At 34.4% G+C, this 19,381-nt stretch overlaps 1 protein-coding gene across 1 annotated transcript in view; it reads left to right on the top strand.

The window, feature by feature from the left end:
• Positions 1-19,381, top strand: part of GLTP1 (glycolipid transfer protein 1) — a 78,415-nt gene that overhangs the window by 53,050 nt on the left and 5,984 nt on the right. The window contains exon 3 of the mRNA XM_089792252.1: positions 2,452-2,582. Within this exon, the coding sequence (XP_089648378.1) occupies positions 2,452-2,582 (131 nt within the window). The remainder of the gene's footprint in view (positions 1-2,451; positions 2,583-19,381) is intronic.

The raw sequence follows: 19,381 nt of genomic DNA on the forward strand, positions 1-19,381 counted from the left end.
GAGCAAAAGTAAGTTTGTGCAAGGAGTTGGAAGATTGGATTGTGAGCTATACTTGAACTTGCTTTTATGATTCATGGATCATGATTTACTTTTAATGTTTTGAATCTTTGATGTTGAATTTGAAAATTTTAAATTGAAATATATGATGGTATGATCTTGATTCATGATGCTATGATTACAACTTACATGTTTAAAGTTAATATAGATGTATATGTGTGTGTGTGTGTGTGTGTGTGTATTTATATAATATTTACATGTTTTTATATGAACGAACCCAAACAAACCCAAAACCCTTTCCAAAATGTTGTCGAACCGGCGAACCGGTTCTTTGAACCCGTATTTCAAATCAAACTTGAACCAATAACTAAGGCAAATAGTTAAAAAATGTATAATTTTTGCTCAAAATTCATTGATAAATTCGTACAATAAAGGGTAATTGTATCTTTATTGACTTGTTTTTGCAAAACATTTTTTATTATTATGGTTTTTGAGAACATAATTTCTTCACTTTCGGCCAAGGCGCAATACATTTTTATAAGGCATGACTCAAAGAAATAGTGAGGGAGAGGGGTTGCTTTTCATGAGAGCCATTGTGTGAAACTCATGGGTTTTATGAAAGTTCTTGCAAGTCTCAACTCTTGCCATGATTGTCTCGTTGACTGCCATGCGCATGAACCCTTTCAACACTTGTATTGCAATCTGCTTGAAGTTGTGATGGAAAATTAGGCCTTCGTGATTTCATTTGGAGTTTCAAGTTATTTTATATATATATATATATTGTTTTAAGGCTTTTTTATTGTTTAAAATATTGTAAAACATATATTATATATTTTTAATAATTAATTTTTGATATTCATTAAATGATCAATATTATTTTTTTATCAAATTTTCATTGTAAATTTGTAGTATATAACTTAATATTATTTTAGTTTGCTTGTTTAGTTATTTTTTAATTTTAACATTTAATAATTAAACAAATTTATTTACTTAATTAAATTATAAATTTATCACTTAATATAAATAATAATTTTAAACTTTGGTATTTATAAATTATTGTTGGTGCATATGTTATTTTTAGTTTAAAATAAATAAGTTAAATAAAGAAAAATTAATCACATTTTTTGGCTTTCTTCTGTTTGTTGAACTTTATCCAAATTTTATTGTTTTCGAACATGAACTTGAATCAAAACCTTTTGACTTAGGTAGCAAACTCTTAAGATCCACTATTGGACAATACATACCATATTTTGAAAACCTGGTCATTGTACTTCTTTTTATTCAAATATGATATAAAAACCTTCCCAATTTTCTACAATCTTAATGAATACATTGTCCAGTATTTTGCAAGAAATGTATGTTATTAAGGAATTTATCTTTTAATTTGTCTAAGTTTTTCTATTTTTTTCGAACCAATCAAGTGTGAGTTAAAATTGGGTCTATCAAGATTTGGCAAGCCATAAGTTTCAAATTATGGCCAAAAGCAAAATTTGAAAACTTGGCCATATTTTGAAAGCCAACTTTTCAAATTAAGAACACAAATTTAGTCAGTGTTGTAAAAATAATTTTGTTTCATAACCTATAGCTTCAAAGTGAAACAAACTTGTAAATGCAGTAATGCTAGATGAATTACAATGGCATGAATGAAATTTAGGAAAAACAAGAAACATACTTCAAACTTCAGAAATTAGCTACTTCCACAATATCTTTGTAATTTATGCCTTTTTTCAGTGTCTCAGTGCTCAAGGGAGACGTGAAATGCAGTGTGTGATGATATGCAGTACGTAGGGTTCTTTAAGAAAAAAACCCATGCAATTTCTGCATTTTTCAGTGTCTGGGTGCATTGCTTTTTCCCATTAGTACCGGTGGTGAATTTGTGACTTGGATTTGGGTGTACTTGGTCATGAGTTTGTATGTGGTTAACTCTCAAATGATTCATGCTTTTTAGCTGTCACAAACTTCTTTTTTTGATGGGTAATAGACCAAATCCAAGTTTAATTATTATGTGTTGTGATTAATTATTATTATTTGTTAAGCTCGAGTAGCTTTGAACCCAAGACCTATAAGAGGCTCACAATTTACCATTTTGTTGTAGGCTCTTGCCTCTACCTGTCACAAACATTGCCCATACAACATAACAAAGTTATTTTTGGGCTCTACTTAAAACATTATTCTTTGATTAACTAGTGATGGTATTTGAGAAGGATGGGTGATAATCAAGGCAAATAAGGAAAAAATAACAATCTTGCATATATGCCTTGACATAGAAGATGTTTGATTTTTGTTGTTTTCACAGTCAAATTTTGTTTGGTAATTGTTTATACTTATAGTATATGATCCTTTTACTTTTCTATGCCATTGATTCATTTATTTCTATGTATAAACATTGCAGAACAAATAATTTTTTGTTTTCTTGAGCACTTGAATAAAAAAGAATTGAGTATTTTAATGCAGAGGTTAGATGCGAAATACAATTCAGATCCTTCAGCATACCATTTATTGTACAATATTGTGCGCAAAGAGGTTGAAGAAAAGACGGCTAAGGGGTCTTCTAGTTGCACAAATGGTCTTCTTTGGTTGACAAGGTACTATGTTTTATGTCATGGTTGGGTTTTTCAATTGTTGCTCTTGTGACACTCCTTTGACGGTGGTTTATTGATTTCTTTTTCTTTGCATTCCTATTTTCAACAGTTTTTTTATTTGTGAGAATTGGTATGATTTCTTTCTCTGTTACATGTGGGTCCTCTGTTTCTACTGAAGTAGTGCTGTTACACTTTACCATTGGCAAATTGATTACTTGCAATGCAGTATCCTCTTTTAGTACTTTGAATTGGTTCTAAAGCATGCGTTTTGTATGATGGAAACCTTCAAAGATTCATTTTCAGCTATTTTATATTATTGAGATTTTTCTTGGATGAATTTACTGTTTTTTTGGTATAATAAGTTAGGATGAACCAATTATTGAGCACACGCAAAATTGTCTTGACCCCAGGGATGTTGGATTTTATCTACAAAGTATGTACAAGATTACGAGCTTCTTAATCTTAGTATCCTATATAAAATTTGGATCTGATCTAATTTGGGGATATCAGAAAGATGGATTAAAGTGATAATATTAGAGGAAACCACAAATTTTTGCTCATATATTTCCAGAGATCTGCGAATTATATACAAGACCGAGCTTCTTAAATCTCAGTATCCTATATTAAATGCAGATCTGATCTAATTTTGGGATATCAGAAAGATTGGAAGAAAGTGATAATATTCGAGGAAACCCTAACTTTACCTGCAAGTAGGAAGAAAATTGCTGCAAGTTAATAAAAAGTTGAACTCTGACATGCAGGTAATTAAATGTTAACTAGAGCAATCTTATCATTAACTATTCAATCCAAATATGAAACAATAACTAAATAACACTTGTGCAAACAAACAAAAAACTAAACCGAACACCAATCCTCACAAGCAGGCCCTTTGCTAATCAGATCAATGCACGGAACTCAATAACTGCATTGGTATTTGTTAATGTGAGTTTTGTTCCACTACAACATGTGAAATTGAATACTTTGTATTTTGAGATAAAACGTGATATCTCCAACCCTCTTTTGAATAAGGATGCTCATATGCTAAACAATGTAAACCGATTGTGTGATCAAATGAGACAAGTCCAAGACTCCTTCATATTGTGGTCTTTCACTCAGTTTTATGATGTGATATGCTGGTTATCAAAAAGGGACTTACACTGTTCAATAAATGGATACCAACCTGACTTTAACTTCTTCCAATCAAATGACTTGCAAAGGAAAGGGTTTAGAAAACTAGCTAAACTTAGTGACTTAGTGACTTGGATGTCTTAGTAACTTTGCTAAACTTAATCTAGCCATCCACATCAACTTAGCTAGTCCAATCTGCTAAGGTAAATGTAAGATTTTCATGCTACCACCATTCCATTAACACCATCCAATGATGGACATTAAGTGCAAGTAATAATCAAAGTTCATAAATAAGCCTTTCAACCACTTAAGGCAAACTTACAATCAACAGACATCTAGTGGTTTGGTCTAAGCGAGCTTGCCAAAGATGCATACAAAATAATTTCATTCAACTAAACACTACTTCTAAACAACATGCAATAAAATCTTAATCTATTGAGGAAATGTAGAAACCATGCAATACTTTGGAGAAACACGAGTAATCCCCCATGAAAAATAACAATGAATTAACAATTACTTTGATAGCATTATGGCAACAATTTCAACAAGTCTCCTCCCTTGGCTAATTTAATCTAATTTTAATCCCTTACAAATGAGAATGCCAAGGCCTTTTATAGTTGTTCAATAACAGTGGAGGGCCATGATCATTTCAAGATCAAGGGCCAAGATTAATCCATTACAAACCCTAATTAGGGTTGTTGCCACTATCATCCAATTACACGATGGTTCCACCCTATGGGCCAATAAGAAAATTATTCTGCTTTTGAGAGCCAATGAGAAAATAGATAAGGTAGAGGCACTAGATGCCTTTTACATGCACACATGGTATAATATGATTAAATGTGCTTGAACAGTTGCCACTGGACCCTTCTGATTGGTTAAGACCAGTGGTGACCACTTCAACCTTATCTCATAGACTTGATCAACTCTTTCGTGATGAGAAAATATCTCTTGATACTCAACATTATCAAGCCTTCAATTATGGTGGCATATTCCCAAATCACTCTGTCTTCTCAAATTTTCTCCATCCTTGTTCATTTGGAAATCTTCTCAGTGCACTTGTTGGTTTTGGAAATCTTCATTTTCTTGGCCATGGTCTTTTTGGTGATGAAATCTTTCATGTAGTTGGATCTTTCAAAATAAATGTGGATTTCTAGAGGAAATTCATGTTGATGATGATTTCTTTCACTTGTAGTCTTTCAATTTTTTGGTTCTTTGCCGTCAAACTCCATCTTGTTCTTGTTCTTTGATTTGCATGTTCGACTTTGAGCATCATCCTTCGTAGCTTTGAGCTTACAAACTCCTCGTTCTTCTTCAAATATTTGAGCTTGATCTTTCCATGATCTATCGCTCTACAATCTCCTCTCGTTTTCATAGTTTCCCTTGCAAAAACAAAAGAGGAATTTTAAAGCACAAAAATACTAAGGGGTAGGGGGTGAATCAGTTAAAAAATTTAACAAGAAGGCAAATATATTCACAAGAGAAAAAAACCTATGCTCCACAAAGTTTTCGGGACAGGGGCGTTCTAGGGGACAAGGACGTGTTTTTTGCTACAGGTATGGTAATGGGTCAAAGTCAAAATTTAGGGGATGAGACCTTAGGAGACGATGATTAAAAACATATTGAATGCTTTTTATAGAGAGATTGAATTCAAATATGCATATCATAACATTGATAAACCATTAACAAAAAATAGAATTTCCCCCCTCGGTTTTGTGGGGTTGGTTGTTTCTTTTTTGGGTTTTGTTGAACCATCCCCATTTGTCTCGACATCATCAGGAAGTATGCCAGAATGATTTTTCTTGGAGGTAGTTCCTTTGCTGATAAAGACTTTGGTGCTGGTGCTGGTATTGGTGGGTCTCCCTCATCCAAGGCAAAAAGATCCTGTATTGTGAAAGGTGCACAATATCGGTTCCTAATGATATCATTGAAGAGTTGGTGATAGGTCTGGAGCTTTCCTTGGTAGGTCGGTTCCTTCTTTTTAGACCGAGCATTGATCAGCTCAGAAAATGGGCTGCGACCTCTTGGACTCTTAAAGGGAATGTTAAGATTAATGCCCTTTTTAATGGTTTATTTGTTTTCTCCTTTGCGGTTAAAGAGGATTTTCTTTTTGTTGTCATGAATACGCCTTGGTCCTTGGGTTCTAACACCAGGAACATTCTTAACGTTTGCAAGTGGAAACCTAAACTTGACCCAATGGTTGATTTGGGAGCTGAAGCACACACGTGGGTTAGGCTCCCAGGGCTCCTGCTGGAGTTCTGGAATAATGAGGTTTTTAGAGGTATTGCAAAAACTTTTGGTTCCTTACTGTCGGTGGACAAAGTCACCCAGACAAAATCTTGCTTTTGTTTGCAAGGATTTGTGTCAGTGTTATGGTGAACAAGATTCTTCCTACGTTTGTCACTTTAAACTCTAAGTTGGGCTCCTATGTTCAACCGCTGGTCTTTGAAAGAGCATAATTGTTTTGTGTGAAGTGCAAAAGATATGGCCACTTAGACATCTCTTGCTCTTCTCTTCCCTCCAAAAATGAGGGGCTCCAAAGGGTGTTGCAACTACTTAGGTTGCTCTTGAGAACTCCTCTCTACAAATGGAGGCTCTTACTTAGAGCACAACCCTGTCCCCTCTGGTAGTCAAGGATGTTCCTAAGGTCTTTAAGTCTCCTTTCTCAGGCAAAGGCCCTCTTCTCACCCCAACTCAACAAAAAATTATGGATGAGACGATGAACTTTCTCCTCTCTTCCACGTCTTCTTCGGGTTTGGAGGACCCCATCCCCCCTTTCGGTGTCATCTGTTGTATCTCAGTGGTGTTACCTTGCCCTCCATCCCTTGCCTCTGGAGGCTGTAAGTTGCTGCACCCTATTCCCTTGAGAGCTAATTTGTTTAATGCCCTTTGGGATGCCAACTTTGTCAAGGAATGTCAGTGGACAAAGTTGATAAGGACAAGAAAAAGTATAAACTTGATGTTGGAAAGAACAAGGCAGGATTGTCTGCAAGTAATGTTGTTGGTCCTAGGCCCAAAGGACATCAAGCAAGAAGCCCAAAAACTGCTTTGAGGTCAATCTGCTGCCATTAAGGCTTAATTCTTTTCACGTTATTGCCCGTGCCAGGATGTCTTTGAAATTAGAGCAATTTCTTTTTATCTTATTATGGTCTGAATTCTATCTTGGAATCTCAAGGGTTTGAACAATCACCAGAAGCAACATATGTTGAAGTGCACTCTTCAGGATCTTAAGGCCTATAGCTATAGGCCTAACAAAGTTCACTACCTACTCCATATAATCTAATGCCAGCCTAAAGATATATTAGGATAAGAAGTAGTACGGTCTGCACTTTCAGACCTGTAGGTTATTTGGTTAAATATATTTAACACTCCCTCTTAACCTGATAATCCTATAGAGAGATATTATATCGAGCAACACCAATACAGATGGATAAGCAAGAATTAATACTCTATATTTGTCTGATTCTTCTTAGTATGTGGCATCATAGAACACATGATACAAAGTCATATTACTAGACTTGTGATATTACAAATCACTGCTACTAGTGATAATATACAGGATAAATCTGAAGAGCAATCTCTTCATTTATCCAAGTTGTGATTTATAGAAACTGGTATTTCTTTATCACAACAAGATCCCGAATTTAAGATCTACCAGAATATAGGATAAACCTAGAGAATACTAAGATTTCTTCCTTTATCCAATTTGTGACTCATGAGCATAGCAATGTCAACATCACAATATGATCTAAAACTCATCTAGATCTTACAGTAAAACTCTATTGTTTAGTACATTATCTAAGAGATCATCTCTCATAATGCCTTTTATACAAGTGTTCGTTATTTCAGAGATTGTCACCTCTTTAAGTAATGAATACAAATGGTGGAGCCCATAACAGTCAATATCCTGACAAAATAAAATAATTTTATTAATAATCAAATGAGTACAAATGGATTACAACTCAACCATACCAAGTCTCCTCTTGAAGTGTTCTATCGTCACTCTAGATAAAGGTTTGGTGAGTACGTCTGCTGTCTGATCTGTAGTCCAAATGTATTCCTATTTTACAGAATTCCTGTCTTGTATTTACTAAGTACACAAGGGACCCAATCATCTGTCTGTAGAGAGTAGAATCTATGGAAGATGATTCTGTTGCTGCTTCCTTAAGTTTATGTAGATTAGTGTCGATTGGAGAAGACATAGGTTTGCAATTCCACATTCCAAATCTCTTTAAAATGTCTAATGTATACTTCTCTTGACTAGGTATGATACTGTCAGAATTTTGCCGTACTTCCAGTACTAGGAAGTAATGAAGGAGTCCCAAATCTTTCATCTTGAATTCTCTAGTTAAATCTTTCTTGCTTTGATCTATGAGATGATCATCACCTATTATTAGTAAATCATCAACATACAGTATCAAAATTACCATATCATTTTTATCTCTTAAAATATAAATTTGGATCGGCTTCATTCCTGGAGAATCCTAAGTCGGTGAGATACTTATCAGTTCTTTCATACCAGGCCTTGGGAGCCTGTTTAAGCCCATAGAGAGCTTTCTTGAGCCTGCAAACAAAAGTTTTAGGATCATGAGTTTCAAATCCTTTAGTTTGCTCCAAATATACTTCTTCTGAAATCTTTTCATTTAGGAATGCTGTTTTTACATCCATCTGATGTACCTTCCATCCTTTTGATGCGACAATTGCTAAGACTGCTCTTATGGAGGTATATCTGGCAACAGGAGCGAAGGTTTCTTCATAATCAATCCCTTCTTTCTGAGAAAATTTTCTGGCAACAAATCTGGCTTTATACTTCTCAATACTACTGTTAGCAGCATGATTTATTTTAAATATCCACTCGGAGGAAACAACAGATTTTTATTTAGGTCTTGGAACAATTTCCCAAACATCATTTTTCATAATAGATTGGTATTCTTCTGTCATAGCTTCTTTCCAAGTTATATGTTTAATAGCATCGGAAGGATTGGTTGGTTTTGTTTTGGATAAATAACTCATGTTTGCTGTATAACTAGAGAATCTTTTAGGTCTTTTGCTTTCTTTGACAATTCCGGAAGGTGCAGCAAAGCCTTGAGCTGCTTCAACTATTTTAATGGCCCAAAGTGGTCTTTTCTTTGAATTTTCTTCAAGATTCATATTTTGAATTTCATCTTCAATTTCTTCTAAGTTCTCCCTCTCAAACCCAGATTCACTATTTCTTTCATAACTACATAAAGGAGAAGGTTCATCAGAACTTATGGCTCTTTTCAATGCAAGATCTTCATAGATTACATCCCTACTAAGTTCAATATTTTTTTGTTCAGATATGAAAATCCTATATGCCTTATATGTTTTACTATACCCTACAAAAATACTTTTCCTCCCAGAGGGTTCTAACTTGGTTCTCTTTTCTTTTGGAACATGGCAATATACAGGATACCCAAAAATTCTAAGATGACTTATATTGGGTTTTACTTTAGTAAATACTTCTTTAGGAGTTTTATCTTTAAGATAGGAGTGAGGGCTTCTGTTTTGAATATATACAACAGTACAAGAAGTTTTTGTCCAAAGATAATATTCTAGATTCTGATAAAAAATCATAGCTCTAGCAGCTTCTATAATTGTCCTATTCTTTCTTTCTACTACCCCATTTTGTTCTGGATTATAAGGAATAGTGTACTCCCTCTTAATCCCTGATTCTTTACAAAACTTTTTAAACAAGTTTGAGGTATATTCTCCTCCGTTATTAGCTCTAAGGGATTTAATTTTATGCCCTGAAAATTTTTCAGTTAATGTTTTGAATTCTTTAAATCTCTAAAGGATTTCTTTTGATTCTTTGCATTTTAAAAAGTAAATCCATGTTTTCTTAGAGAAGTCATCTATGAACAAGATATAATACTAGAATCCTCCAAGAGAAGGAACAAACATAGGTCCACATAAATCTGAATGAATTAATTTTAGTACATTATTTGTTTTCCTAGTACTATCATGAAAGGGACTTTTGGCGTTCTTACCCAGAGCACACCCTATGCATAACTTGGGTGGTCTTTATTTAGTTTAGGTAATCCAGTAACCATCTTCTCCATAGTTGATAAAGTTTTGAAATTTAGATGCCCTAATCTTCTGTGCCATATTTCATTTATATCTGCAGCTTCATGAACTAGGGATTGAATAGATCAACTAGATTCTGTATTCAATTCATACAAATATCCTTTTCTCTAACCAATCAACTTTGTTTTCTTGATGGAGGAGTTCTTAGCCCAAGTTAATACTTTTCCATCCACAAATGCAACTTTGTGCCCATCGTCTTCGAGAAGAAGAGTATTTCCTGATTTTAGTTTCAAAGTACAATTTCCAATTCCTTCAATGGAGTGTGCTGAATTATCACCAGTGGTAACTTTAGGGTTAACCTTCTCTGATAAAGAGTCAAGTGTTTCTTTGTATCCTGTTATATGTCTAGAAGATCCATTATCAGTTATCCATGCTTTATTTGAAATTTCATTTGATAGTGAGGAACACAAAACACGGTTCTCAGGATCATAAGTATCTTCTTCTCTAATAACATTTGTACAGTTTGCTTGTTATTTGGAATTTTCAGAACAATTAGATCTCTAGTGTTCAAATTTTTCACATTTGAAACACTTTATTTTAGAGAGATCTTTTTTGGGTTTTCCATTCTTTTGATTTCCCTTTTCTTCTTGAAATGCTTCTTCTTGCCCTTATAGGAGTTTGTACTAAGAACATGAAGTTCATCTTCTGCTTTCGGTTTCCCTCCTTTCTTTAGTTTTATAGATTCCTCTTAAAGACAATTGTTCTTGAGTCTGTTAAAGTCCGGAAGATTATCTCTGACACTTATTCCTTTTGCAAATGTCTCAATTGGAGGTTGTTTGGATGCTCCATCAACAAATTGTTTTACATCGTTCTCTTCAAGAATCATCATGATTCTGAATTTCCAGGCATCAAAGTGCTCTTTCCCATCAGACCTGTCCTCGGGTCTGATTGTGTATGCCATTGAAGATATAAGATAGTTGCTAGATATATATGGAGTCTGATAATTGAATTTTGCAGAGCCTAGGTTTGACTACCAGAGCTCTGATACCATGTAAAGATTCTGCAAATTCTTTGAATCAGACTTCTATTTCCTTCTTTGATTGCTGACAATGGTCTTCTAAGTTCTGAATATTGATGAAGTTTACACTTATAATTCTGATCTGAGAATTATATATTTCTGCAAATAGATCAGTGTGATGGTATTGCTGAGGAAATAACCTTAATTGTGTAATATATGGAGAATACCGAACTTCTCTGATGCTGATACAATAAGTAATAATCAACCTTTTGAATGAGAATATCTTATGATCTTAATTGCAGGATATTGGTGCTTAGAAGAGCATACTTAATTGTTTCTGTGTGTTCTCTAATTGCACCAATAGCTTCCCTATATATCCTTACTAAAGTGTATGTCCCTCAAAGGGACATATCCCTTCCTAAACTAGCATTAACTAATCTTCCTCTAAGTCGGCGATCTGGGAAGATAAATATAATAATAACTAACAATGTGTTAGTTTAGTTAAGCATTATAAAGTTTCTTCATGAGAAGTTGCCGGCTCCTTTAGGAAAATATATATAATCTAATGCCAGCCTATATTAGGATAAGAAGTAGTACAGTCTGTACTTTCAGACCTGTAGGTTATCTGGTTAAATATATTTAACATCAAGAAGATGTCTATGTAAGTAATAAGTATATATCTACAATCCAGCTTCAATTTACCTCACATTTATGTGTTCTTTGCCCAAGGTTGATGGAGGGCCACACCACCCTTACCCACTCGCAATCAAGAGTGCAACAATATGGAGACCAAGAGAAATAAAACAAATGCTTCACAAGCAATTTTATTATACTTGAAGATCCTTACAACACCCACAAGATGATATCATAGATATGACTTCTTCAACATAAGAGAAATCCTAAAGAAGAGTCTTCACACCAAGAGCTTCACCAAGAACTTCTACTTTAAGAGCTACACCTTTAGAGCTGTAACACCTTGAAGTCTTCACACCTTCTAGCTTCTACTTCTCAAGCTTCTTCTTGAGCTTCTATTTCTTGAACTTGATTACAAATGATAATAGGCCTTTCTTAAATAGGCACTTCTAACTCAAGACATTACAAACACAACCAATGTGGGATAAAAGGTAAATACAACTACCTTTAAATAAATATTAAATTCCCACCCAAATATAACTAAGCACCCAACAAATATTAAATACATGATTTAAGGAACTTTCCACAAACTTCTAAAATGCCACCTACACACCTCGATTAATGGAATGACAACTATTTTAATTATTTTCTATTTATGCCACCCATGCACCTTGAAAATAGAAATTCCTCTTTTTTCCATTTTTCCTATTTTCAATTTTTTTTATTATTTCTCCTCTAATTTTCGTCACTTTCTCTCTCCTCCACAAATTTTTTTTTTTTCAACTTTTTTTGTTTTTTTTCCCCAATAATTTTCCATGCAAGATGCTCCTGCATTAGACTCCCCCGGTAGATAGAAAAGTGTGTCCCACACTTTGACACCAAAAGAAAGAAAGATCTACCACCATCTTCATCTTTACCAAAGGCTTCCACCTCAATAGAAACAAGAAAACCACCATGCAAATCTTCCACATCTGCATTACTCTATCAAACACCAGAATCTCAACCATCCAATCAGCATGCTCACCCCCAGGAACAAACTGAACATAATTCTTCAAACCCTCATCCACATCAGCAACTAGTGAATTCATACCCATAGCAACAAACCCCACATCAACAGCCACATGTAGATCTCCATCAACACATGCCAAACTCTCAACACCAGAAACCTCACTACTCACAACAAGATGCTTTGCAATACATAACTCACCTCCAACAACTAGATCATCCACGATCGAATGCTCCACAATCTCCATGTCAGACTCAACCAACTGATCATGAAAACCAACCTCTGTCCCAACATCCACATCAGCAACTAGTGAATTCATACCCATAGCAACAAACCCCACATCAACAGCCACATGTAGATCTCCATCAACACATGCCAAACTCTCAACACCAGAAACCTCACTAGTTACAACAAGATGCTCTGCAATACATAACTCACCTCCAACAACTAGATCATCCACGATCGAATGCTCCATAATCTCCATGTCAGACTCAACCAACTGATCATGAAAACCAACCTCTGTCCCAACATCAACAAGGTTAGGAATATCTTCATCAACAACCTCTATTTGCTCTACAGGTTTTGCATCAGGCTCCACAAACTGATCAGCAAAACCATCCTCTTCCACCTTGACCTTCTTAGCTTGATCAGCCAATCTAGCATCCAACCGAGAAAACATCTTAGAAAAATTCCTCTTCACTATATCATGGATTTTCGCAATCATCTTAGGGTCCAATCCTCTTGGAGCCATCTTCCAAAAATTTAGCAAACCCTAAGCAAAAAAAATCCACCAATCTAAAAGATCAACCTTCTTTGCAAATCCTGGTGTAAACTGCCTCACGTTCGGCGATCTGTCCACACACTCAGGAACTCTCGCTGTGATAAACTTCACCCAATCAAGGTCCTGGTACAAACTGCCTCACACTTCGGTGATCTGCTTGTACACTCAGGAACTTCCGCTCTGATACCACTTGATGAAGGGCCACACCACCCTTACCCACTCGCAATCAAGAGTGCAACAATATGGAGACCAAGAGAAATAAAACAAATGCTTCACAAGCAATTTTATTATACTTGAAGATCCTTACAACACCCACAAGATGATATCATAGATATGACTTCTTCAACATAAGAGAAATCCTAAATAAGAGTCTTCACACCAAGAGCTTCACCAAGAACTTCTACTTTAAGAGCTACACCTTTAGAGCTTTCACACCTTGAAGTCTTCACACCTTCTAGCTTCTACTTCTCAAGCTTCTCCTTGAGCTTCTATTTCTTGAACTTGATTACAAATGATAATAGGCCTTTCTTAAATAGGCACTTCTAACCCAAGACATTACAAACACAACCAATGTGGGATAAAAGGTAAATACAACTACCTTTAAATAAATATTAAATTCCCACCCAAATATAACTAAGCACCCAACAAATATTAAATACATGATTTAAGGAACTTTCCACAAACTTTTAAAATGCCACCTACACACCTCGATTAATGGAATGACAACTATTTTTATTATTTTCTATTTATGCCACCCATGCACCTTGAAAATAGAAATTCCTCTTTTCTCCATTTTTCCTATTTTCAATTTTTTTTATTATTTCTCCTCTAATTTTCGTCACTTTCTCTCTCCACAAATTTTCTTTTTTTTTTTTTTTCAAATTTTTTTTTTCAACTTTTTTTTTTTTTTTTTTCCCAATAATTTTCGCATGCAAGATGCTCCTGCATCAAAGGTTTAATCAACTGTAAGCTACTCCAGCGACCACTGACATATAACTTTCCTAAAAAGCTCAAACACAGTCACCCGCAGTTTTACTTGGATTCCTCCAACCGTTTTTATTGTTCATACCAACCAGCGTCGTAATGCTTTCTCCACAAACTCTTTTCACAGCACCCCCGACACATTCAAAACTTGATACCCTTGTCTTCTTTTCCTGTAATGTCAAATGCACTTTCTATATTTTTGGAAGTTAGAATTGCCTATTTTTTAAGGAAGAGACTTATTCCTTAACTGGGCCCCACACATATGATGCCAGTAAAATAACGCATCACCTGAACTCTGCAGACATGTGAAAGGAAGAAACACATGTTTTCTCAGCAACCGCAGCACATTCAGGACAGCAGGTTTATGTTTATTGGTGCACACAGTACTTTGAGTGTTTTTAAGTGTAGATGTTACACAGAATGTTTAGAAAATTAAAAAATCCTTCACAGAACTTGAGTGATTTCAGGTTCAGACGTTACACATGCTCTGGCAAATTTTCAGTGTGCATGTTCCATGCCCTGGCAGATTCTCAGTCAACTTCCACCAAACTGCTCGTAACTTGCCAAGGATGGAGATGTTCAAATTTTGTCACCTGTGCATTCCCGTTTTAAATTCACTTCTTATTCTCACCAGCCAAACATGCGAAGTTCACGCAAGTGGAATTTACTCACACAAAGGACAAAAAGCGGTCCTAGCAAAGTCAAAACCAACACTGCGTCCACCCGAAACACAACTCACATAGTGCCAGCAGTGTGGAGTCAAACATATCACCACAGTCGTGTAGAGGATATACACAATACACTCCAGTACTTCTCTATGGATTGTTAGTACTTCCAGTTCAAACCAGTGCAGTCCTGTCCTTTTCTGATACACAGCTCAAACATGTTTAACACAGTGGTCTAAAAGTCTGATAATTTGCATATCAAATGATCCAATAGATTTGATTGCAGCAACTAGAACCAGTCCAAAACTACAGAACAATCGACTTAGGCCAAACAACTTGCACATCAATATAAAATACTAACAGGATTTTATTAAGGTCGCAAAATGATAAGCATAAATATCAAGGAAATCTGAAAACTTACATCATATGAAATTGCCTATAGAGCGTTAAATCAACTTTTTCCTTTCCTTAATCAAGAATTCTCAATTTTCAAAGGTCTTATTCCTTCTTGTTTTTTCCCAGATTTATCTTTTAAACATACTTCAATTATGATTCTTTTGGATTTTTTTAGCCCAAATTTTCATGGTTGGGTTATTATGAGAAGTTGGGATTGGTAAATCTCAAGTTTGTGTAAATTCCACCCAAAGTAGAAGTTGAAGGTTTGAAACGTAAATGAAATTCATGATGTTGCAAGGTTATGGCAACCTAGTAAAAGCTCATTCCAACTTGATTTCAGTCCATTTTTCTCACAAAGTTCTAATGTCCCCTTTTTTGGGACATTACGGAATTTAGAGGCTAACTTCACAAAATATTAATAGTGATGTTTTGGAGCTAGTGCAAATCTAAATGTCATTTTTAATATTTAAAAGAAGATAAAAAGGTGACAAAAGAGGAAGAAGATGGAGGACACAAGGGGAATGTGAAAAGTTCCTAAGTTGTGCTCATTTGCAGCATGCTTGGATATTGGATTTGATCTCAGTTTTCTCTTGAAGAATTTGGAAGATTTCAGCTTTCATTCTCTAAACCTAAGGAGGGAAACCTTAAGAATCATTGGTGGATTGGACGCAAACCCGGTTCATCAGCTGTGGTGAATTCATAATGTAGTTCACATATGGATTTACAGGGTTATTTCTAGTTTTTCTAATCTGACTGTTGTTGCTGTTTTTAAGATTGGATATTATGAAGTTATTTTATTGCTAGTTATTGTAATACAATGACAATTTTGAAACTGTTTATATGAGTATTTGCTGGTTGAAATCTGAAAACTGTTGCATGCAAATATTGTTTTAAATCTGTGTTAAATCTGAGAAATATGTTAAATATCTTCTTTCACACTCTCATTCTTGTTCTTTGAATTTGCATTTTCAACTTTGAGTATCATCCTCTTGTCCACAAGTATCTTTGCCTTTCTTTGTTGTTCAAAGTTTTGAGCTTTATCTTGCCATGATCTCACTCTTCAATCCTCTTGTTTTCATAGTTTTTACCTTGCAAAAAAAAAAAGAGAGAGATTTTGTTGATCTCACAAAATGGTAAAGCATAAATATCAAGGAAATCTGAAAACTTACATGATATGAAATTGTCTTTATAGCTTTAAATCGACATTTTCCTTTACTTAATTAAGAATTCATAATTTTCAAAGGTCTGATTCTTTTTTCCTTTTTGCTGAGATTTCTCTTTTTATCACACTTCAATTCTGATTTTCTTTGTTTTTCTAGTTCAGATTTTCATGGTTTGGGCAAACATTTTGAGAAGATGGGATTGCTAAATCTCAAGTTAGAGTAAATTCTGCCCAAATTAGAAGTTGAAGGTTTGAAACCTCAATGAAATTCATATTGTTGCAAGGTTATGGAGAGCTAGTAAAAGCTCATTCCTACTTGATTTCATTCCATTTTGCTCACAAAGACTTGATGGTTTTTCTTCAAATTTTCATCAAACTTGCTTACCCTTGATCTCTCTTGAATGTCCTCAAATGAAACCATTTTCCCTGAATACCTTACAATGTGAGAAAGAGTCACTGGAAGAGTACAACCCTTCATCATTTCTACCTTTTGGATGAGTCACAGCCCTTCATAATTACCATACTTTGGAAGGGTCACTACCCTTCATAATTACCATACTTTGGAAGAGTCACTATCCTTCATAATTACCATACTTTGGAAGAGCCACAACCCTTCATAATTACCATCCTTTCAAGAGTCACAACTGTTTAAAAGATTTTCCTTTTGTGGGTGTCTTTTGTAATGCCTCCTTTTGGGATCACCATATACTTGCCCTAAATTCAGAAATCCAAAATGAAATAGGAGCAAAAATGTGGTTAGATATGTAATTCTTACTTGAGTTATGTGAGATAAGCTATAAATATCTATGTTTGATTTCTCATATCAGGTTGATCTCTTAGATCGATCTTCTTTAACAAATGGAATTCTTCTGCTCAATCTGCTCTCAAAATCTGAATAATTTTCTTTTATTGTTGACCCCCATTTTACTTGGTATGAAATATACTTAATAGGTGAAAGGATCACCACCTTCCATTAGAATTGAGTTACCACTTTTCATTGTTGCCTTTGAGAAAAATTTTATTCCTAAAATTTCTCTTCCTTGGATGTCCTCAAATAAAACATTGTCCCCCTTTGTATCTACCAGTGTGGGGGAGAGTTACGCCTCTTCATTATGTTTGCACTTTGCAAAGGTCACAATCTTCCTCAATTACCACTCTTGGACGAGTCACAACTCTTCATCAATTATGCCCTTCTTACATGTCCCTCTTTTTCTTTAAAAAAAACAAAAATCTTCATACATGTCCCTCTTTGAAAGAGCCTCAAACCATCATATTTACCACCTTTTCATAGAGTCAGAGCCCTTCATAACCTTAGCCCTTTGAGGGAGTTTCTTATTTTCTTCGTATTTCCTTCTCTATTAATTCTTCCTTGCCTCGGACCTTCACTTTTCTCTAACTTTCCCCTCCTCCCCACCCCCACTTTCAATTGAAGTTTTCTTCTCCCTTTGTATATCTAATGGTCAAGGGAGTCGCAACTTTCATTTCATACCTTTTGACCATTCAATAACTTACTAAATTTAATTATTTTATATTATGTTTAATTCTTTTCTATTTTAATTTTATTATTATTTATTATGAAATCATATTTAAAGGAGGGGACACCACCTCATTTGTCATTTTCTTCTCACTCCTTTTTTCTCTTCCATTAATGTTATTTTGATTCCACCTTCCCTTTTCTCTTCCTTCCTCTCTCCTTTCAAATGAAGTTTGCTTCTCACATTTCAAATGAAGTTCTCCTTTTTTATATCTCACATTTGAGGCAATGACAACTTTTCATTTCATGTTTTTGACCCTTAATTAACTTAATTAAATTTTAATTATGTTAAATTTTAATTTATTCTTTAATATTATTAATTTAAAATTTATTTTTATTCTCTTACATTTTAGTTTTACTATAATTGTTTATTAAAAGTTGTTGAATTATCATGGATCGCTGCATATTTAATAGTATTGCCTTTTTGGTATATATTTTTCAAATGCATCAATCTCCATATATATTGTGAATGAGACATGGAGAGACATGTCTCCTCATGAGACATGTCTACCCATTATAATTAATAAAATAACAAATTATAATATCTCATATTATATATATATATATATATGTATGTATGTATGTATGTATGTATGTACACTAGTCTCATAGGTTTAACCGACTGAAGCTATGAAACATTAACACTCCCTCTTAGCTAGGGAGGATAAACAAGATTCATACACAATATGAATAACATATTACCTCAATGTAAAAAATGGTTTTTGAAATGTCAACTCATTTGACTTCTCTGTTTATTTAATGCCAACTCATTTGGTAAATGTATACTCATTTGACATTTGAAAGTCAACTCATTTGACTTTGAATATCAACTCATTTGATATTTGAATGTTAACTCATTCGACATTTTTATGTCAACTCATTTGACATTTGAAAGTCAATTCATTTGACTTTGAATATCAACTTATCTGATATTTGAATGTCGACTCATTCGACATTTTTATGTCAACTCATTTGACATTTAAAGGTCAAATCATTTGACATTCACTATGTTCCTTTGAGTAATGGCCTCTTGAATGTCAAGTTTGCAAGATATTCACCAAGTACTGTGAGTAATGACCTCCTTAAGTCAACTTATTTGACATTCACCAAGTACTCTATGTAATGGCCCCCTGAACATCAATTTGCATACCATTCACCATGCACTCAAAGTGTTTATAAGGTATGTGCACTCGCATTCTCATAATGCATACCATATAAACTTCCACCATGCAAAGTATCCTCTATCATGATCTTCATAGATATTGTAAGCTATCCATCATAATAGATTAAGTTATTGAAAGATCGTCACCTTTCAATAACTTTTGCAAATACAAGTCATAATCATTTGGAAGTTGTCACTTCCTCATGATATACACAGGTAGGTCCATATACTTTAGAAGAATACTTAGGAATCACAATCCTCTTGATTTCTACAATTTATTGATTATTG

The sequence above is a fragment of the Cupressus sempervirens genome, chromosome 7 (assembly GCF_028749045.1).
Source record: "Cupressus sempervirens isolate cs-2001-9-10 chromosome 7, ASM2874904v1, whole genome shotgun sequence".
Classification (NCBI taxonomy): Eukaryota; Viridiplantae; Streptophyta; class Pinopsida; order Cupressales; family Cupressaceae; genus Cupressus; species Cupressus sempervirens.